General features: G+C 43.3%; 1 protein-coding gene across 2 annotated transcripts in view; it reads left to right on the forward strand.

Moving 5' to 3' along the window:
- Aatf (Apoptosis antagonizing transcription factor) overlaps positions 1-21,291 on the forward strand; it is a 32,498-nt gene extending 11,207 nt beyond the window's left edge. For both annotated transcript variants that reach the window (XM_084577241.1, XM_084577243.1), the window contains exons 5-13: positions 66-212; positions 3,166-3,301; positions 4,891-5,082; positions 6,800-6,905; positions 12,809-12,901; positions 12,975-13,102; positions 13,196-13,276; positions 16,044-16,115; positions 21,208-21,291. In XM_084577241.1, coding sequence (XP_084433367.1) covers positions 66-212; positions 3,166-3,301; positions 4,891-5,082; positions 6,800-6,905; positions 12,809-12,901; positions 12,975-13,102; positions 13,196-13,276; positions 16,044-16,115; positions 21,208-21,256 — 1,004 coding nt within the window. In that variant the 3' untranslated portion in view covers positions 21,257-21,291. The remainder of the gene's footprint in view (positions 1-65; positions 213-3,165; positions 3,302-4,890; positions 5,083-6,799; positions 6,906-12,808; positions 12,902-12,974; positions 13,103-13,195; positions 13,277-16,043; positions 16,116-21,207) is intronic.
- Positions 21,292-22,718: the final 1,427 nt, after the last annotated feature.

The raw sequence follows: 22,718 nt of genomic DNA on the forward strand, positions 1-22,718 counted from the left end.
TGCAGCGAATTTGCTGTTGAATGAAATAAGCCTGTGTGGTTGTGTCATGCCTTGTTCATGTGCAGTGATCTGGGACAGCATTCTGGAGCTCAGGATCCAACTGCAGAAGCTGCTGGTGCTGGCCAACCAGTTTCCAAAGCCTGAGAAGTTTTCCGCCTTCCGGTCGGCTGCCTTAGAGCAGGACAAAAAGAACGCCAAGCTTATGGGACAGGGTAGGTTATACTTTTGTTTTTTCTGTTATAAATTTAATTTTTTTTTTTCAATTATAAAGCTCTGTAAAGCTCTTCTTTGCTAACCGGTGGCCATGCTCTGTAATTAATGTTTCTTTTCCAAATTTGTTCTTTTGTCCTTCTGTGTGTTACTCATGGTTTTGGTCTGTTGTGTCACGTCACTCATCAGCTTCATAGAAACAGTATAGTTTGCTGGCTCCAGTATTATACGAAGCTGACCAATGGCAGAGAGGCAATGAGGTGAAGCATGGGAATTTTTTGACACTAGGCATATCAGAGGTTGAAGTGCAAAATGCAAAGATGTGATATTTTCCAGGTGCTTTGTGTAGACTTCCCTATACTTGGCAGGTGTCAAATTTGGGCTTGACAGTTTCAGAAACTGCTCGATAAGTGTCAGTACAGTATATGTGCTATGGAAGAAATTTATTGCAGAGCTTTCCTGCAAACCTATGATTCCTGCTGTTGAACCCTGTGCTTAGTTGGCAGGTCTTCTGAGCCTGTTGCGATAATTGCAATAGAAGCTCGCTGATTTGAACTTCACAGTACTGGAAAAAAAATGTTTGATTATTGAATGCCCGCTCCCACCTCTCCAAAAAATTAAAGTTACAAGAACCGCTTGCATTACAGTACAGTTAACTTATTTGGCAAAAGACTGGGCAATAGTTGCTGCTTTTCAGACAACAGCAGCTTCTCAACCATGGCTATTCTTTTATATTTTCATCAATGATGGCTATCGCATGGATATTGTCGGGAGCATCGAAGTAGAACTGCTTGAAAATGAATAAGGGCCTCTTCGGCATCCCTCACAGTGCATGCGGTGTGATAGCGCCAATGCCCACTTACAAGCAGCATGTGTCGAGTTTGAGAAGGCTTCATTGAATGATGGGCTGAATGGTAGTTGACACGCCCACATTTCTGGAGCAGTGAAAGAACAACGGGAATGTAAGTAAGAGAAATGTGCAGGGCCATAGTGAGTGTCTGGATCACTGCACAGCTATGAGGAGTCGGTTGAGTGATGCACAGCCGATAGCCGTTGCCGCAACAGGCTGGTGCAAACGGTGCAGAGCTCATAAAAATGAAATCGAAACTGAGCGGTCGGTCTGTTCTTAGAAATGAGGTCATCAATTTTCGTCATGCCTGCTGTTTAGCGCAAGTCAAAGTTGCGTGCTCAACATCATTGCATGCAGGTCAGGCTTAAGGAGTGCTGTTTTGACGATTGGTGCAATCTCCTGACTGTGCCGCTCTATCACAGGAGTGTTTCTTTGGCTGCATGATGGGTGCCACACCTGAGAAAATTGGTGCATAGTTTCTGTGGCAGAACAGATGTGTTCAAATTGAAGTTTTTTTTTTCTACATTGTCTTGTATGGGGCTTGGCAGAATCAAGCAGTACAGTTTGAATCATCCAGGAATTTGAATTAGTGGAGCTTGAATTAATTGGCTTTTACTGTACCTGTAAGAAAATGGACTTAGCAGGTTTAGAATTTTGCCAGACTTGTTGATTATTTCATAAACATCATTTTGAGCTCATTGGCTTTGGCATTCGGCTGCGACTCGCAAGGTCATTGGATCGGATCCTGGCTGTGGTGGGTGCATTTGGATGGGGGAAAAATACAATAATGCCCGCATATTGCGCAATGCCAGCGCACCTTGAGAGACCCCAGATTACCTCGATTATTCCAGAGCTTTCCACTACAGTGTCCCAATAGCCCACGGGCCATTTTGGGACCTCGAACCCCACATTTACAGTTTTTTTAGTTTGAGGAGGAGTGTTGATTTATATTGATGGACATTTCCAAGATTGATTTTGAAGTTACACTGAAATAATTGTACTATTACGTATTGCGTTGAGTTACCCATCAGAGGCCTATTCTTTTGAGTGCATTGTTGATGTCAAACTTCAAAGTTTTGGCACTCTTCTAAAGGTGGCACAGAATACCTGCAGAGCAAGCCTGCCAGATTATTTCTGAATTTTTCACCTAATTTTAACCTCACACTTTTGGGCAGTATTTCTGCATCTGTCATATGTGTCACCACTTTTGTGTCCGCGCTGCAGGGGTTTTCTGGTTGACACTATAGGTCCAGCTACAGGTTGACACTACAGGTCATCGGGATTGAAATTCACGACTCCTGTAATTATAGGGACACCTGAAAAGAACTCCACGCAGTGTTTGTTCTCAGTGAAAAATTTATGCTGTAATTCCTCCTGCTGGCGCTCATGTGTTGAAACACTTCTATTGGTTGGAAAATTTGATTTGAAGAGTTTCTTGTTTCTAATTTCAAGTCCATGCTGTGAAAACTGAAAAGGGTTCTGTAATCACCGTCTAGGAGTGAATGATGGGGGGGCATAGCCACAGGTATTTTCATACAAGATTCTCTTGGTGTACTGCAGATTGCTTATGAAGATGGCCACCAATGGCAACGATATGTGAGCACTTTATCTACCCTTTCACAGTCGTAAAAAGCTCTGCTTTTTGTGGAGGTAGTGTTATTGGAATGCATCCACCTATCATTGTGGGCCAACATCAGATTGCTTCTGGTGTTCCTTCAGAGGCAGGTGCTGTCGTACTACGAGGCCATAAACTGCTGCATTCAATTATATCCTTGAAGGATAGGAAGGACAGAGGATAGGAAGACACAGGCAGCCTTGGCACAGTATCTACCTATATACAAGGCCTTCTCTGGGCAGTCAGTGGCCATGCATTTCCACTTCACTTGCACCCAGTGTTTCATGTGTCCGTGCGTGCGTGCGTGAGTGCGTGTGTGCGTGCATGTGTGTGTGTGTGTAATGTATATGCAGATTTCTGTTTTTGTGTTTATTGATCTTCTAACTATTGTGAATGCTCTGCCCATTTTCCAGCCAAACACAGTGTTGAGCTCGTCATGAACCAGCTGCTCAATCTTCTAACTATTGTGAATGGTCTGCACATTTTCCAGCCAAACACAGTGTTGAGCTCGTCATGAACCAGCTGCTCAATCTTCAGGAAAAACTCAGAGACTCGTACCCGGACATCCGCAATATCTTTTCCTCCGCTGGAGGACAGCAGAATGGCGTGAATCCAGTTGATTCGGAGTAAGTTTCTTTTCTGTATCTGCAGTGTTTTCCGAGTTCGAGGCTTTTGTATTGTGGCCCTAGGAAACCCTGCATGTCGATTTTTTTTCTATTTCTGTTCTACTGGCTACATAGCTATCTGAGGAGTATTCTGTCAAGACAGGCAGTATGAACCACAACCAGTGATTTCGTTTTGGTTTCCTGTTGTCCAGTGATATTTTTTCTTTGAGCAGTGGAGCCCAAGTGTGCATGGAATAATTGGAGAAGAGGTTTTAGAGGCTTCAAAGACCAAGTTAACCAAATGTAGCTGAACTTGCAGCAGAACATATGTTCTTTTCTTCTTTAGGTATCTTATGGTTAGGCTAAAAGGATCATAATTGGGACCGCTGCTGCTTTTTACATGCGCACATGCACGCATTGGTGTTTTTTGTTATGATACAATGCAAATAAAATTTTGTTGAAAACCGCTACATATTTGGGGTTCAGAGAGAATTTCACCGAAGCAACAAGCCCGATGCAAGCCCATTGTGTTCACACAATCACTCCACATATTAGTATTCCACCGACGGCAGAGTGGCAATTCGCCACGTAATTGCCTGAAACGAACTCCTCGTGTTTGGTAACTGCTTCTACTCTCTGCGGCTAGTTAAAAAAATGTGGGAGCTGAGGCTTTTTATCTGATTTTAACAGCTAATCTGCCAAACACGGCAATTATTCAAAGTTCTTAAGAATGCTGAGAGCGTGTAGATCAAGTTCCCACAATTAACAGATGCCTTCAAAGTCCTCTTTAGTGCATCTTTAAGTGCCCCTCTTTTTCAACGGCCCATGCCGCCTCTTCCCTCTTTCATAGTATACCTATCTTTTGCCCTGCGTGCTGTGCGACTCCAAGGCCATGACTTCGGCTTTGCCTGGCACATGGAACTTGTGAAGGTTGCCCTAACTGTGTGACTAGCAGAAAAAAAAAAAAAGAGGACATTATGTTAATACTTTGGCTCCGAATACTATAGCATGGGTTGCAGCCTGAAACAGATGACGAGAGGAAAAAAACACTGTATTTGTGTAAATACAGCAATTTTCCAGAATTTTTTGCCATCTTTTCGTTACTTGGTTTTATGATGCTTTCATGATGTGGGGGCACTTTGTTCGAATTAAGGGGATCTCAGCTCAGCTTGGCTTCCAGTTCTCTGAGGACAGAATAAACTTTCGAAGGCTACACAGCCCTATTTTGAGTATGCAGTTGGCGGAGTGCCTAGCATGAAATGTGCTTCCATGGCAACTTTTTCCTAGGCATTTTCTTTTTCTGCCTCGAGTGTTGTGCGAGCGCACGCACGTAACCCTTTGGTTGCATGTCTGCTTGCTGAAGCAAACAGAATCAATTGGGAAGAAGGCTCGGGGAGCATAAATGACCATTGTTCTGGGATTTGATTATACGAGAGAAGCCAATGGGGTTCGGCCATGTTTGATTACAGCACTAGGAGATACTTCTTGATCACGAATATTTATCAGCCTGTTTTGTTCACAAGATTATTTAAAAAAAAAAGTCTAATCAAAATCTAAGTAAGGAGGGTGCAGATGAGTTCATTTACCGATTTGTGCTGTTGTTTCCACAGGGACGAGGAAATACCTAGTGACACTGAACCAGAAGAAAGTGATGATAAAGGTTCTGAAGGAGCAACGGTAGCTGGTTCCACCAAGAGGAAGTCTGCAGAACAGATGCATCCCAAAAGATTGGTGAAATGTCGCAAAATGGACGTCTGCGCATCTTCAGTCGCAGAGTTCTGGAAATCATTTGAGCCTTACAGGTATGCGTGGTGGACGTGACTTGGAAGTGGACGAAGTGTGACTGAGTGACAATATTGATGAGAAAGAGAGAGGAGCAAGTACATTGACTCAGTGCTGAAAGCAGGCTGACTTTGATGAAGCTGTGATCCGGCGCATGTATGATTAGAGGCTTGGGGTCTTCTCTTCTTCAGCCAATCGCATGGTAGTAGTACTTGCAAAACATTGAAAACTAGGGCAAATTGGTATGAATTCACTAGTAGTATGTGCTCGGCATGAAATGGGCAAACATCTTCTGTAGTAGGAGTTGATAGCTGCTATTTTGTTTGCAGCTTTTAGATCATTTGAAAAGAGGTTTTAGAGACTTAATCCGACAGCTAATGCTGCCAGTACTTCGGACACAGCAGGGTAGAATTACAGCTGCAGGCCACAGATTCAGCGCGAGAGATGGACGCTGGAGACAAACGATTCAGTTCAGTTCAGTTTATTACCTTAAAGGTTCCCCGTAAGGGGTCATTACGTAAGGGGTGGGTTTATATAGAAAAATCTAATACATCATTTTTGGCAATAATTGAAAAACATGGTCAGCTTTAAAGTGCTAAAAACGTCGATGGGCACGGGGTAGCAGTGATGTCATGGGGAAGGCCGTTCCAGTCTGTAGCAGTCCGGAAGAAAAAAGAGGCAGTGAAGGTTGCGGTTCAAGCGCGTTGGCGCGCCACTTGTAATAGATGGCTGGTGTGATAGGATATGCGGCCTGCTGCTGTGATGTATGGTACTTAACGAAAGGAAGAAAAGAAGAACTTGTGCAACAAGGACAGGCTGGGGATGCAACGTCAACTGGAGAGTGTTTTCAGGCCCGATTTCTGTTTTAAAAATGAAACGCTGACGTCATATGAGCAGAAAGAGTGAATGAATATGCATCGCCTATTTGGGACCCGCATCAATCTTATCTCATCGGCTCAGAATCTGTTCAAAATTACGCAGTCAGATTCGGTTTGGTTTGTTTTGTCTTGTGGGGTTTAACGTCCCAAAGCAACTCAGGCTATGAGAGACGCCGTAGTGGAGGACTCTGGAAATTACGACCACCTGGGGGTCTTTAACGTGCACTGACATCGCACAGTACACGGGCGCCTTGCTTTTTGCCTCCATCGAAAAGCGGCGGCCGCTTTTCGATGGACGTATTTTGAGTTGATTGGCTCTTATTGTTTACTAATTAGAGCCAATTTACTAATTATTTACTATCCATATGCACCAAACTGAATGCACCTAAATTCCATGGCTGGATGTGTTGGCAGCAACATACGCATGAGCATTGCCTGCCGAGAGTGCTCATCTTATTTCATAATTTCCAAATCTGATTGCTGTAAATCTTTAGATGGTAGCAGAAAAAAAAAGAAATGTATAGCAAAGTTTCTTCCTGAAAACATCTATCATCATGAGTATGCAGCATTTTAGGTAACTCTGTGTAGTGCAAACAATGTTGTCTTAGTTGTATCTTTGATTATGGTGCAGAGATAGTACTTTGACAGTGGCAATATCTATTGTTTGCATCTTTGATCATGAAATGTGTGCTATGGAAGGCGCACTGGATTTTTTTAGTGAACATTTTCTTTGTTGCATGATCTGAAATTTCCCAGCAGAGGCTGCCATGTTGAGACGAGGGCATTTGTTGCAATTGCAGTAAAGAAGTGGCATCATACCCACAGAGCTTAAAACAGTCGTTCATTAACCTTGCTGCAGGAATTCCACCATCGAAAAATGGTATGAGAGGACTCGCCTTCTGTCAGGAAAGGTTGGCCGAGGTTTCGCTTCGCTCGAGCAGTCTCCTGTCAAGCAGATTCAACATGTAAGCATTCATGGTGTCATGACACAGTGTCTCGCATTGCAGTCTGTCGGGAGTGAGCTCTCTGCCTCTACTACTGATTGTTCTCTGCAATGCATGCCACTGACGACTAATGAAAGTTGGCCTATACTCATAGATGGGTGACAGAGGTGCTTTTTACACTGAAAGAGGAGCTTTTGTAAGTTAGAAAAGACAAAGAAATGAAGTACAGGTCTCGTCACCACCGATGCTTTCACAGGCTAGCTGTGATGCTTCAATGCAGTCTTTGTGCATGGATCCTTGAAGCTAAGCTGTATATGACCACTCTCTTTTTGGTTTTGGCATCGTGATCCGAGTGGCAAGAATATTTTTTCTGTAGACCTCCTTTACGCTGGCTATGTCACGAAGGTGTGGTGGTACTGTTGTCGTCAGTTACTTTCGCGCGGTAGGCAAAACAACATTTCAATCGCTTTTATCCATCATGATTGCTGGGTGGTTTGCTGCTGCCGGAAAAAAAAAAAAAAGAAACATCATTATGCCGACTAGTTGTGTCGCCGTGGCATGTACTGAAAGGCGCAGAAACGTAAGTTTAGTAAGCTTGTACAGCTTTCCTGCCGACGAAGGTTTCTGTAAACAGTGGATTGCCGCGATGAAGCATGAAGGCTGGATACCGACGCTGGCTCATCAAATATGCGTCAAACACTTTGTCACGGTTGAACAAGGGCATATTCACCTTTATGCCAGAGCGGCCTACCTGCTCAAAGGCCATGAATAAATCGAGCTTGGCCTTCTTTACGGCACGTAATGGGACCTTTGTCTTGGTGCAGGTGCAACTGTGCACGTAACATATGCAGACGAGGCAGGCAGCATATTGTAATGCATAGGTCTGTTTCTTCGTTGGAGCATGAATAGATGTGTTTACCTGTGTAAACAATTCCTCAAACATGTCTTTTCTTTTTTCACTTTGGTAATTGTACGTATGTGCAGTGATCTGCTGCGTGAGCGATCTGTGTTGAACTCCTCCATGGTTGCACGGGCTAACCTTTGCCGTGTTCACCTCAAATTATTTTAATCTATTTCATGATGAAGATGGCCACTGTGCATTGGCATCTGCTGATTTGCTCGATCGGAGCTGCATTTTTTTTTATATACAGTGAAACTTCACTTGAACGAACTTCAAGGGACCTTAGGAAAATGTTTGCTAAAGTGAAAGTTCGCTGAACTGAATTTTGCAGCGCTTTTGAACTTAGGACTGCAGTGGTCTTGGCCTCAGTCACTGTGTGCAAGCTCCCGTGAACCTCGTCCGGCACAGCGGTCTGCTGGGCAGCAGAGGCATTCATTTCCTCCAACCAGATCATTCCTTCCACAGATCACAATTAACCAGCATATACAAGTACGCCTTTCTTGGAGCTATGAAGCTTCGTAGGGCTGAAGTTGTGGCTATGGGTGGCTATGACTGTGGATCCAATTAAGCATGCAAAGATAGCTGTGATTCCGCTAGATACAAGCTTGTTTAGATAGCCAGTTAGGCTTAGAGCTAAATGACGGCCAGCGTTCGTCACGCGCTAATAAATATGTTTCTCAAATATTCAGTAAAAATTGCGCGTTGTTCTGGTTGAAATACTCAGTATGGCGTGGGAAACACAAGATGACGTTATAGAAAATGTTCGTAGAACTGAAATAAGCAACAATTGAAGTTCGTTAAAATGAAGGGCGTTTGCATAGCTTTCAATGGAGCTTCGGCGGGGGAAATTAATAAAGTTCGTACTACTGAATACTTCGCTTAAGTGACGTTCGTTCAAGTGGTATTTTACTGTACCGAGCAATTTTAGTCGTATTCACAGTGGCTAACTGTGAGTGAGAGTTGTGGGATTCAGCATCGCCGATCAACATATGGACTCGTGGTTCAGGCTCTTTGAGGACTATATCAGCTATATACGTACTGCATGGCGCACTGTTGCATTCTGAATTTTCTTTTATTGAAATGCGGCCACGGTGGCCGGGACTGAATGGGTCCCCTTAGCTACAGAACGACTGCGACAGCTCCAGCTTGTAATTGTAATGCAAGCTAAAAGCAAGAATACCCGTGATGAAATTGCTAACGTTAACGCCAACAGCCGGCAACGAACAAAGCAGGCACAACAAACATTCAGCGTGGTGATCTCAACGAATAACGATTTCAAGCATACAACAGTATGCTTACTAAAAGCCGCTCGATGCTAGCGAGGGGCTTCGTGCTTACCAACAATGCTCATTTGCTGCTTGGTGTGAAGAATCATCCAAGAGTATAATGATGTTTCCAGCGGATTACTTCGTACGTGGTTTACACATGCTGTTTACGAGTGAGAAAAATTACTGTTTACTTACTCGACTGGAAGTAGTTGTAAGCATCCGAAGCTTTGCAATTCTCGATGCATTCTGCAGTTAATTTGCTCGATGAAAACAGGAAATAGATAACAACGTTGCTCATTACCCCTGCCGGGCAGCAATGCTTTGCTTGTGCGCCTTGAAGCCACTCTCCGTCTGCATGGTATGGCGTGCAGGATCGGACGCTGGACGCCGTGTATAGGGAGTTTTTCCATATATTGCTTTTGTCCTCACCACTGAGGCTGACGCCTTGTGTACATGAACTTGAGAGAATATGGATCGAGTTGATTATTTGAGAGAAAGAGCGAGTTTTGAATGGGAAATGCATGTATGATGTTTTGCTCTCTTCGTCTACATTTTGCCATTTCCCTCTAAAAGGGGACCTGACTCGACTTTTTTGGGTTCATGTAAACCCTCAAGCACATGGCTATTTCATCTGCCAAAACAGCGCCTGAACATGACAATAGTCGACGACTGATTTTTCGGATACCCAATTTTTCGGACATGCTTGATTATTCGGACTTTTTCCCGGCCCCAGGACATACCTTATAAAGTCAATGTATTGCGCTGCTCAAAATTTCGGACACTCTAAGGAGGGCTATTTGGTTTTTCGGACATTCCAAGCGTCAGCCGGGCCAACCGCCACACATTTTGAGCGGTGTCGCCGCCATCTTGTTTGTTTACTTTTTCCTTCGATAGCCTTGAAACCGGTATCGGTCTTGCGTGCCGCTCCTTAGCTAAACACACTGGATCGAGGCTATAATATTTGCCTAGCAGCTTCCGTTTCTGGGACAATGTCGCTGCTAGAGTGCTTTTGTTTTTTTTTAGCGTGATCGCTTCTACTGCCTGTTCCTCTGTGTTTTTGCCGTGTAGGCCTAGTCGTGGTCATGCTGATGCGAGAACTACGTTCTGTCGCTACTGTGGCTCGCATTTTATTGAATCGGCTTCAGTTCTGTTTCCGGATTTTATAAGATTTTTTTTTTTTCGTGCAATGTGACAGCGAGAAGGCACTCAACGGAGTCGGTGTTGTGATTCAGTGTTTGGTGGTTGTGGTGTGCCTCGACAGTGGGAAAACCTACTCTGTCGATTTGCTTAGTACCCTCGCCGATGCGTGGAAGTCTGTAGCACCCACAACGCTGCGCAATTGCTTCCGCGACGCGGGATTTGTGCTGTATGACGAGTCGGCTGCCTTGGACGAGGAGAGCGTCGTCGAGCAGTTGTCAGGCAGTGAGCAGTTCATTCACGACCTTCGCACTGCTGGTGTCGAAATTCCATCGGCCGTCTTGTTTTCAAAGTTCACAGACGTGGACCACCAGTTGGAACTGTGCTCTGGGCTCATAGATACAGGAATTATTCGCCAAGTGCTTATGGAGTCTGAGAGCGAGGACGATGATGACTCACCTGCAGCAGCGCAGCCGATGCAAGCTGAGCTGATGCAAGCGAAATTCAGGTGGACCTGTTAGCACGGAAGCGGAGCGTGGTGCAGAAAAGCATTCATGACTTTTTCCGGCCTCAAAGTGAATAATAGGCAATAAATTGAGCTGTTTTGGTGCACATTTGTTTTTTCGGACTGCCCGACTTTTCGTACATTTTCGTGGTCCGTTGAGAGTCCGAAAAATCGGTCGTCGACTGTAACACGCTCTTAACAAGCTTGGCCACAGTGTCGCTCCCATGCTTTTTGCTTACCGTGGGATCGCAGAAAACTACAGCTCCACCTCGACCGCCTTGTTTGTTTGCAAACATCCAGTTTTCTTGCAAGTAAATGTGTCTTTTGCTATCAGACAAACATCACAGCCAGAAACAGCCTCAGGATTGATTTTTACAGGGAAGAAGGTTTGAATATTCTTAGCTGTGCTCAGTACCTTTCCATAGAGACTTTGAAGACAGTACCATCCAATAGTGCTACTCATTAAAAATTTATTGCAGACTTTTTCTGGCCTTGTGGTCATATATCTGGTAGCAAACTATGATTTATTGCTGAGAAAACTAGATTTTAAAATATTCCTGGATTGGATGGGCACGCACTGTTTGGAAGTGAATGGTCATTGGGTTGCTTAGCCTCAAGGGATCTATCTCTCCCAAGCGCACACATTTTACCTGCAAAATCAGCCAGTGGAGGCGACACCGGCACATTGTTTTTAGTGCGAAAACACTACTTCACGAGGTCTAACTGGCTCGCCGATTCAGTGCATCGCCGTATTGAACCAATTTGGCAGTGTGGCAGCGCCTACTTGGGTGCCAATATTGAAATGGGGAAGTGAGATCAGAATCCAGCCCCCCAGGACACTCTAGGCCATGCAGGTGTATTCATATGGCTTGGTTAATGTGTGGATTTATAATCGCGCTTTAACCTAACTTGGCCAGCATATATCACAGTCCTCCGTAATTGCAGGTGTATTTCCTTCTGTGTACTGGTTTTGGTGAGCAGTATGATTGTGGTAATGTGTGTCTGGGTTTATTAACTGGTAAAATAAAAAGCAGTATTAACACGATGGTGCTACAGGCCCCATTCCCCAGCAAGTCCGGTGCTTGCATTTGGCATTGTGAGCAGAAAATTACGGCATGGCTGTGGCTGGTGGTAGTTAGTGGCTGGCATGGCTGGGTACTGATCGCTGTTAGTGTGCTCTGGTGTCATGTGCCCGCATGACATAGCCACTTTGGCAGGAGCTACCAACCTGAGCCTTTCCTTTCAATTGGGGTGAGATCAGAATTCAGCCTTCCAAGGGCCTTGCATTCTGATTCAGATATACTACACCTAGACCATGTAGACACATTTGTGCAGCTTGGTTAAGTGGGGCTTTGTATCTGTGTCGAGTAGCCTTTCACTTGTGACTGTGTGCTGAAGAGTATGTGCGAGATGTTAGACAAGCAAGTTAAGGGACTAGTAATTAGGCCAGTAGCAAAGTCTATGTATTTTATCTTATGTTTAGCACATGATAGCCTCAGTTGCTTATGCACCATTAAGCCCAACACAACCAATGTGTAGAGTTTATGAATTTGAACAAGGATCTGCAAGGAGAGCCGGCTAGTGGGAGCCATTGACGCTGCTGCGTGGTACCCTTAAAAGTGTAGTTTAAGCGTCCTCCCAGATGTATTGCTTAAGATATGTCTTTGGTCATTATTTTAGCTCTGTGGAATGAAAAAAATGTTTAGTAGTATGAGCAATATAACATGACTATATATCTGAGACAACTGTGTCTTGTTTGCAGCTGCACCTTGAAGGCGTGTCTGAATGTGTATTTCTTCTCCAGCCTATTGTTTTTATTAAATAAATACATAATTATTAAGATCCCTAAAATTTGCATCACATGCCAGCATTCTTTCTTCTAATCGTCATTTTGGTCAAGACTAATGCTTCACATGAGTCTGGCTGGCTTTGCTCTTAATTAAATACCTGGTTTAAAAGGCTTTCAGCTGTTGGGACACCTTTGTCTCATAAGATAACTTCATAGAGAGAATCTTGCATATGCAAGCATTAGGCTTTGTTCAAGTTATCGGCTATCAGCATGTAGGACCTCCCAAAAAAGGACTAATTTACTAAACTACCTTTCTGACGGCAGATACTCATGGACGAAGAACGGCTACTTCGCAGGACTCAAACCAAGCGGTCATCATACAGGATTCTTGGTGATGAGGAGACAACTAATGATGAGGTACTAAAACCATTGATGGCTGCCACGCACACATGGAAGTGAGGGATATTCAACTACTCACTTCTATATGCAGGAGCAGAACCCTGGCACAGCAGATGTAGATGAAGAGATATTCGATGATGATGATTTTTACCACCACCTCCTCCGGGAAATCATAGAGCGGAAGACCTCTAATGTCGACAACCCTGTAGCTCTGAGCAGGTAATATTTTTGTCACCCAAAGTCAAAGGATAAGCATTTTATCTGGACAAGAAGTGTAAGCGTCTGCATTTTTGGGCGCTTTTGATGATGCAGACAGTGGCTCGAGATCCAGAAGTTGCGAAAGAAAGTGAAGCGGAAAGTGGACACACGGGCGAGCAAAGGCCGCAAAATTCGGTAAGTGGCCACAGTAAAATATAAACCACACACCTAATGATTTGTATAATAATGTTTAAGTCTGGACATAAGCAACCTTCATGTAACAAATTTCTTAAAATTATGAAGCTTCTCAATTTTGCAGTACCTCTCCTATTGAACTGTGTGCATTCTCAAACACCATGTAACAAAGATTTGGCGATGATTGATCTTGATGTAATGAACTTGCCATGCCGATTGCCCATTAAAAGTGTCACTTGGAATCATGCAAAAGTTTCCCGCTAATAAAACTTGTGCCACCATGAGAGGAATGCCTACACTTGCAATTAGTGAACATACAACATTGTGCTCCAGCATGATGAGTGCCTCACCTTGAGAAACACAGCAGTCTCCGTGGCTTTCGATTTTGTATTGTTACCAGGGAATGCATGACCGATGAAGAGGTGTGCTTGCAGACAACAATGACCGAGGAACGCGTGAATGATGAAGTGTTGTGCTAGAAGACGACGATGCAGGCAGGGTGGATGCTGGACGGCCCTTGAAGTCTATGCGCTGAATTCCGCCTATCACAGCGCAAGTCTCAATAAATACTTCCCGTAACGTCATGGTGGAGGTGCGGGGCATCGATCCCAGTACCTTCAGCAGCGCGTCTCAATAAATACTTTCCCGTAACAGTATTGTGATGCTAAGCGTCCCTACAACAGCTCATATTCCAAAGCGACTGGACATAACCAAAGAAAGCACAGGGCAATGAGTGCATGCACATCGCTGCCACTTGATTGCTCATGCAATTCAGGTACCAACTGAAGCTACACAGCAGGAGTAGGGATACTTTTTCTTCTTTTTCCTTAATGAGGCATGAGCATGCAGTCTAGGGTGTGGTTTCATTTTGGAGCTGTCTAATTGGTAATGTTACACAGCGGACATGTGCTATACAAGACTCTAATAAACAAAACCGCTTCTTAAATGAAGCAGTTTCAAAACAAGTGATCGGTTTCCTATAATATTAGTGCTAAGTCGTGCTTGGCAATTGAAATTTCGTTTGCAAGTGATGTAGTTAAATGAAACTGAAACTGAACATACATCATATCCATACTGACACAGTCTTTGTTGATGTCAGTATCTAAAATCACATCCAGTCAGTTCCATGCGTCTACCTTGCATTGATGCTATTTTGTGCTTTATATTCCTTGCTTTCGACATGCACGCAACATGGAAGGGACTGTGAAAAAGCATCCCTATAATGTATTTTAAACACCGAAACGAAAGACCTTCAGGACTTGACATGTACCAAGAAGTCGAAGACAGCTATTGTGAAACAGCATGGCATCCCGAAGTGCATGCTTTTGAGGATTCTGAAGGATAGTGACTAAATTGAGATGGCATTTAACAGAACCGCCATTAGATAAAGGATGTCCCACGCCGACCATGAGGACCTCGAGAAAACATTTTTCCTGTGGTTTAAGAGTTCCGGACTTTGGATCCTTTAAGTGACCAGGCCTGTTTTGGAGGAAGAGGAGAGAGGCATCGCACACCAGATGGGAATTGAAAACTTTAACTTCAGCAGTGTCTGGTAAAGCCATTTCAAGAAGTGTCATGGCCTTGTTTTCTGCAACATAGCAAGGTTAAAGTGCCGCAGTAGATAGATAATTTGCACATAGTGGGAGCAGCAGAAGCCCCAAGGCATCATTGAATATTGTGCCCTGGCCCCAGTGACATATTCAATATAGATGAGATGGAACTTTTTGTAAGCTCCTTCCCATCAAGACTGTCAGCTTTAAAGGTGAGAACTGCGCGGAAGGGAAGCATAATAAGGACCGTTTTCACTGTTCTGATGGGAGTCAACATGGACAAGTTCGAAAAATTTAAGCGTCTTGTTGAGAAAGTCCTTGAGATTTTAGGGTTGTGAAAACACTGCCAGTATTCTATCATGCTAATCCCAAGGCCTGGATGATGGAGACCATTTTTGATGCCTGGTTTGGTCGAAGGGACACTGCGTTGACAAGGAAAGGCAGGAAGGTTGTGTTTATTCTCGACAGTCGCTCAGCATATGCTGAAGTGCGGGACCTCAGATCCAGCTGGAGTTCCTCCCTGCAAACGCGACAGCCATACTCCACCCTATGGATCAGGTCATCATTTGCAATCTAAAGGTGCTTTTTTATCGCCACATCCTGAGAAGGATGGCACTGTGTATGGACAAAGACAAAGTGTAGCGTAGTCCTCCTCTCTGCCATTCACAATATGGCTCACTCATGGAATGACTTTGCAGCAGCTACCGTGCAAGGATGCTTCCATAGTGTGGGCTTTTCCAAGGAAGTAGTGGCCACAGATCAAGAACCCGATGACGGCAGCACAGGCAAATGAACATTGCAATGGCTGTTGATGATGTCATTATCGGCCGTGAGGACACTTTATCCGAGATCATCTCTGATGACAACCAGGACTTCCAACAAGAGGTCTGCCTGGGGCACACATGCAGCCTAAGCAGGGTGAATGCATACTTGAAGAAGCAGCACACCAGCCTGAAGCGAAGCACTTTGCACAGATTCTTTCAGGGTTAGAACTGTTAAATGAAGTTCTCAATAAGGGAAACATTTTTCGTTGACACTGTCCAGTTTCATTTAAAGAGAGTCCACTTTAAGTTTGAGCATTGCTTTTGCTGCAACAGCCTTGCTACCTTCCGGGTGCAAAGTCTTGTTGTTCGGTTAGACAGTTTATCAATAAGCCGGTGACTTCTACTGTACTTGGCTTCTATGTTTGTGACATGTGCCTTACTTCTTATGTTCAGGTATGACATCATTCCGAAGCTGGTCAACTACATGGCTCCCCTAGACAGGTCGACTTACTCTGATGAAGCCAAGTAAGAAAAAGATGCTGTCTTTGCATTCTAAAGCTGTGTGTTGAGGAACTTGTTACATGCTATGGAGGCACTGTTTGCAGATGAGCCAACCTTCCATATAAGAGAGTATGTGAAGATAAAGTTCAAAGATTTGTGCTCCAGGAAAATCGCTTTCTTTGTAGCGAAGCTGTGGCTGACAAATTTTTTGGTGCGAAAAAGAAGTTGTCATCCTTTTTGCTGCTCAGTGCTAGTTGCTTCTGAATAGGTCAACTTAATTAAGCTTATGACTCTCTCGAGCTTTGCAACATATTGCTTTACTGTTTTTCATATTTAAGCATGCCAATGATAGCTTGAGAACTGCTGGAAATAGAGCACCATATTTTATTTACAAAGCAGCATGAGCTTGAAAAGATTACATAATCAGATTTCTGAAATTACTTTTTTTTTAGGAGGGATGTAACTTTCAACTAGGCTTTTTTTTTATTCTTTGATGGATTTGGACAACCTTACAAATTACTAGTCTTATATCTCAACATTTTTCCTACAGTTTATTTCTCCTTTGATTCTTGTGAAAAGTGTAGAGAGTTAACAAAAAGTGGCAAAGCCTTAAAGTTTACAATATGTGGCAGAAGGCTGGTTAAACATTAATTGTGGTTCTGCAGGTGTGCTATAGTCCATGACTGTCTAAGAATTCTTTTTCACAGAGCACAAGCTTTGAATTTTTCCAGTGTAATTTCTCTTAGACATGCATCCAGCTTAACAAAAAAAAAAAAAATACATTTGGCCCCAGTGTCGAATTTTTTAAAACGCTATGGGTTTAGCGCGGTACCCCCCAAAAAAACACAGAATGCGACCGCAGTACCCGTACAGCAAAAACAGTCAAAGGGTTAAGGTAATTTATACAAGAAATTTGTAATAATAATAATAATAACAATTGGTTCATGGGAACGGAAAGGCGCAATATCTGTCACACTTGTTTCTGTGGATACCTGAACTGCACCTTCAGGGAAGGGAGGAAGGTGGGACTGGAAGTGGAAAGAGAGAAAGAGGAGGCGTAGTGGAGGGCTATGGAGTAATTTCAACCACCTGGGGATCTTTAATGCACAGCGCAGGGGTGTGGTGGTGGTGGTGAAAAACTTTATATTTGGGAGCCTTAAGGGATTAGATGCTAATGACGGGTCGGCTCTTGGCTGCGTGTTGTGGCCGGAAGCTGGTGCTTCCCAGCGACACCCAAAGCCCAGTCCGTCAGCTACGGGGCTGGGACTGGTAGGTCAACCCGGCTTGCGGCAGGGGCTAGGGTGCCACCAAATTTTTATCTGTTGTAGGCCGTCGTTGCACTCGCCGCTGCTTAGGTGTTGGACGATGGGGTGCCTGTCTTTCTCTCCCTCTTCTTTTTCTTTCTTCTCTACTTTCTCTATTCTGTCCGCATGAGGCAGCGCAGGCGGCTCAGCTACAGAGCCAGTAGCAGGCCTGTGCATTTTCTTTACTTTCTTCCTACAACCACAGCAACTATTACAACGCACAGCGCAGGGACGTCTCTTCGTTTTGCCTCCATCGAAATGCAGCCACCGCAATCGAGATCGAACTCGGGTACTCTGGCACAATCGTTGGGCGTCAAATTTGTAAATATCAAAACTGAAAAACAAAGGATGATTGAACCTACTGTATGGCTCCAGAAGTCCAACAAGACAAATGGAGTCGAGGTACATGAAACAGTTGCAAAGAAATCCATATGATCATTTGTGTATGCAGTTCAGGGAAAATTTTTCCAGAGTACTTCCAAGTGGATTTTGCCAATGAAACTTCAGGAAGGCACAGGGGTGGAAGTGCTGCTCCAATCGCTCCATTCTGCTTCAAACTGCTTTCCCTGCTCCATCCTGCTCCAAAATGCAATATTGCTCCAAAACTGCTCCAAACTGGCTGTTTTGATGTTTTGGCATCAAATTCAGCAGAACACTGGAACAATGTCATTGCATCAGTGGTAAAGATATAACGTATCTTCCACTGGGCTTAATACAAATGAATTTTTTGCAAGGGAAGGAAGCATGGAGTATAATAAATGTTTGTTCGTTAGTAAATTTAGTATGAGCTACTGGTGGTTGGAGATAATTGCGGGAAAAAAAATGTACTGTGCATGTGACATATCACCTCCTCTCAGCCTTTTGAATCGCTGGTGGAGAGAAGTGAGATCAGCAAGTGAAGCAGGTAGCGCAAACTATTGTGAGCTGTTCGGAAGAAAACTTGTCTGACTTCTGAACTGCACGTGTTATTTTTAATGGTTCTGCTGTGAAACCAAGCAGGTACATCACCATCGAGCCTCCTTGTCAGTGGCAAGCTTGCCAGGCCTATGGCAGACAAAACTATACATGAAGCATTATGGGTTGGTACGCCCAAGCTGTCACTCACTAGGAAGCTTCTCAAGAGTGTTGAAAGGCATCACCAAAATATTAAAAATGAGCCCCAGCATTGCTCAAGCAAAGAATGATAAACTATTGGCAGGAGGCAATGAATAAAGAAGCTGTAGAATGGAAAGGCTACCCTTCAATGCCATCTGTCTGCAGCCCAGAGCTGCTCCAAAATGCCCGAGCCTGCTTCCACTCCTGTAGACCTCCATCATATTTAAAAACGCACAAGATGCTCGAGCCGCACTGGCACCAAACTTGTCAGGGCATGTTATTGTGGTCTAAAGGCGCCTTTTTGCAGACGAAATATCCATGTGCTCAGAAATTTATCAGCCCAGGCTTAGGATCAAAAGGGATCATATAATGCCCCATGTCTGCGGGCTTTGAGATGTATTCTAAATAAATAAAATAAAATAGATATGCGCAATATAGGGAGCAGAATTGTCATGCCGATTAATCTGAATTCCAAGTTAGTATCGCTGCTAGAGTGCATCGAAGTGGTAGACTCGACATTTGAATCTATCAAATCAAAACAGGTAAACGCATTAGGTCAGACTAGATGTTCAGTTATGAAGCGCACCAGCAAGCGTTACGTTTGCTGCTAGTCTGTTCCAAGTTTTTGCTAAGGTCGGCCTGTGTTATACATCTTTACATGCTTTGGCTGTTTGTCATGTCAGAGATGAGTGAGAAATTGGAAAGGCATTAAACTTGTATAAAAAAGAATCAGATTGGAGATTTTGTACTTCAGAAAAAGAAAACTGCAATTATTGAAGGCGTTTGACCTTGGAAACGTGCTCCAAAACTCTCGTTTTGTTGCTCCAAAGCTGCTCCAAAATGGCTTCACTACTGCTCCCAAAGCTGCTCCAAATTGCTCGAGCCTGCTTCCACCCCTGAAGGCATAAAAATGCGACATACAACCAGATAAAACAAATGTAAAAAATCGTTTTTTTAACTATTTTTTGTGATGTCAAAGTCACATCTCTTTAATTAAAGGGGCCCTGAAAAGGTATTTATGGTAATATAATTCTAATGCAACAAATCTGTAGCAGTGCTCTTTGTCAGTATTTGAGCAAATTTAAAAGTTCATGTGGACTGCAAGTAGTCTTTAAAAAGAGCTGATGGCCACTCACAACCGATTCAGACAACACTTCACCATGCATTCGTAGCGGCCTCCTTGTTGGTGGCAGCTGGGCTTTCTGGTTGCTTGTCCCATTGGGCGCCCCTAAGTGACGTGGGCATGAAAAGGTGCAGTGGGGCACTGTTGTGACCTATTATCTTTATTTTTCTTGGACGCTGACATGCACTGAGCTGAGTGGGGATAGGAGGAGCATCATTTTTGATCGCCAATATCTTCAATGTTAGTGTGGCTAGTTTAAAAGCTTTTGTGTTCCGTAGAGGACTAATGGAATGCCAGTCGTTTATGTATGTTTTCTAGTTTTAATAAGCAGCTTTGTATGGTCTCTTTAAAGCATTGTCTGCTGTAAACAGCACAGATTTGAGGGGAATGTGCTTGCAAATGTATGCTCCCTTGGCGGGTGCAGCCACAGCTGACAAGAACAGCTGTTATAAAATTTCGTGTTCTTACAGCATTTTGATCTCCTTTTTCTTTTGGCTATTTCATGAGGGGCTGTGTGTTATAAAAATGGCTTACAAGGCCATTTTGTTGCTTTTTCAAGTGAATTCTGCTGCAAAGGGAACATTATGTATGTGGTAGAATGAAATTAAAAATTAACTAAAATGCACTAATAAAATATGCTATGTTCCATTTTAGGGTGTAAGGTGCAACAGTGCAATATCAAATGCAAGCCCACTGTTTAAAACTTTTCAGTCTGCATCATGGTTAGAGATATCAAACTTGAAAAGGATACTGTTGAAAATTTGTGTTGCTTTTTTCCATATTGTATGTTGATTTTATGCCATTTACCTACCCAAAGACCTGGGCCCGTATTCTGAGTTTGCGTCATCATCGAATTGTCGCTATCTCACTTCACTTCGAGTCATCTGATTGGTCGAAACACCAAAACCGGGTGTTGGCACTACAAAACCGGGAAAGGTGGCAACATCCGTTTCCGGCGTTTCGACCAATCAGATGACTCGAGGTCTCGTGAGATAGCGACAATTCGATAATGACGCAAACTCGTAATACTGGCCCTGAACTCATTAACTGAAATCACTTATTTGGAAAAAAGAGTAATGCCATTCGTTGGTTACAAGCTATGCTTAGCTGCGTAGACAAAAAAATAAATAGTTGTATTTTATGCATATTATGCAGCCAATCAAGGTTGGGCTTAACAATCGTTGGACAACTTTTCAGGCTCCATAACCGAATGGTAGATCTGTTTGTTAGCAATGCATGGGGAAATCTAGCTACATGAAACATCATGTTTGCTGTGCTAGATGGTGCCAGAACTTTTCTTTTTAATACTGCGCTCATAATAGCAGAAAACTACATACATTATGGTCAGGCTATCCAAAAGTAATAGAAAATAATATGCCTCTGCCCATGCCACTAGGTATAACGGGCTAGCAGCAAACTACAGTGTAAAGGTGGGACATGACCTTTTTGCATTCTGAGGAAGAATAGAAAATTTGTGCGGAGTATATTTCCCGCAGCCCATAAACGCGCTAAGAAGTTAGTATGTAGCTTGTGGCTGTATGAATATGTTCACTGCATTGTTTGGTGCTGACCGTTTTATTGGTTGACTTTCCAGGACGGAGCTATTTGGAAGCTTGTTTGGACAAAAGAAGTACAGTGGATAAAGCATGGAGTGGAATAAAGATCTTTGCGAAGTCGTGGTGCAGTGGTCATCTCTAGCTAAAGAATGATTAGTCCACATTACTCAAGAAACAAGAGTGGTAGTTCAAATTAAAGATGAAGATGCCGAAAAGAAGATATGCACACCTTGTGTTAAATTTGAGCCTGCTTTGCCCGAGTCTGTGTCATTGTTCTGTGCTACCACTTTGTTACTTGAATGACGACCCATGAAGCCTGCTGACAATCACCAACTGGCATAAAAGGAATTACTTCGCTGTCATACGCTATACATTAGATAAAGTGGTCAATTTATATGATATTATGTAGCACCTCATTATAATAGCAATCAAATTAAGCTACATCAATGTATTTATACAGTAAAGACTAGTCTAGATTTCTATTTACCAGTAGCTTCAAAGTGTGTGATGTGCATAACAACTAAAACTTAGTAAAACTGCATCTGTTCTCAAAGAGCTTATGGAATATCAAAGCAGCATGCAATACATAGCTGAGGTGCTGTTTCACAACCTGCTGGAATACCCACAAACCTTTGATTTGTCGGCAAGCTTAGCTACATGAAAAGGGTAATGTGGCACGCTCTTGTAAAATACAGTGCATTGCACAATTGCATGTGTGCGGTAGAATGGTTCTCCTACCTAAGTCCCTGAACTCTTGCAGCTCAAACTTTGCACAAAAAGGGCATTTGGTTGATAGTATTTTTTAAAATAAAGTTGTTTGGAGTACATGCCTGATTCAATCAGTAAAGTAGGATATTTTCATGGTATGCCGCGACAGCAAAGCAAAACAAGCCGCTGTTCAAGAGATGGCACCATCTCTTAGCATTCAGAGTTCAAAAGACTGATTGAATATGCAAACAAAACGCTTCAAATTTAGTGGAGTTTTGATGAGACAAAGCTTGGTTATTATTATTTATAAACTCTTAACTCAAACCTTCCACAAAACAACTCCGTCTGCCTACCTTCCTTTACTGAATCTATACAAAAGTGTTGCTGCAAAGAAAAAGACGATGCCGCCAGTGCTTTCACTGTGACAGCTGTTTTGCTTCATTGTCACAGCATACAATTCGAATATCCTACTTCTGATCGAATCAGGCAAGTAACCCAAACAAATTTGGTATAACAGTTAAATACTGCTGACCAAATGCCACTTCTGTGTTATATTTGAGCTTCAAAGATTTGGTGGTTTAGGTGGGAGAAGCATTCCATGGCACTGATGTGCAACACGTGTTGGTGATGACAGCAGCTTCACTCAGTGCAGCTGTTCCACTAGAAATGTTTAGTGTTCTTGGACATACACAAGCTGAGTGAGCTGGGTGCATCGAGCCGAGATAAAGGGGCATGCCTCCTTATTTTAGACAATGTTATCATATGCATCATTTCGAGCCCAGAATTTGGGGAATGAGAGCTATGTGGTCGAGGTCAAAATTGAGCTGTCTAGTTTGGGTTA

The sequence above is a fragment of the Amblyomma maculatum genome, chromosome 8 (genome assembly GCF_055883805.1).
Source record: "Amblyomma maculatum isolate TAMU_Amacu chromosome 8, ASM5588380v1, whole genome shotgun sequence".
Classification (NCBI taxonomy): domain Eukaryota; kingdom Metazoa; phylum Arthropoda; class Arachnida; order Ixodida; family Ixodidae; genus Amblyomma; species Amblyomma maculatum.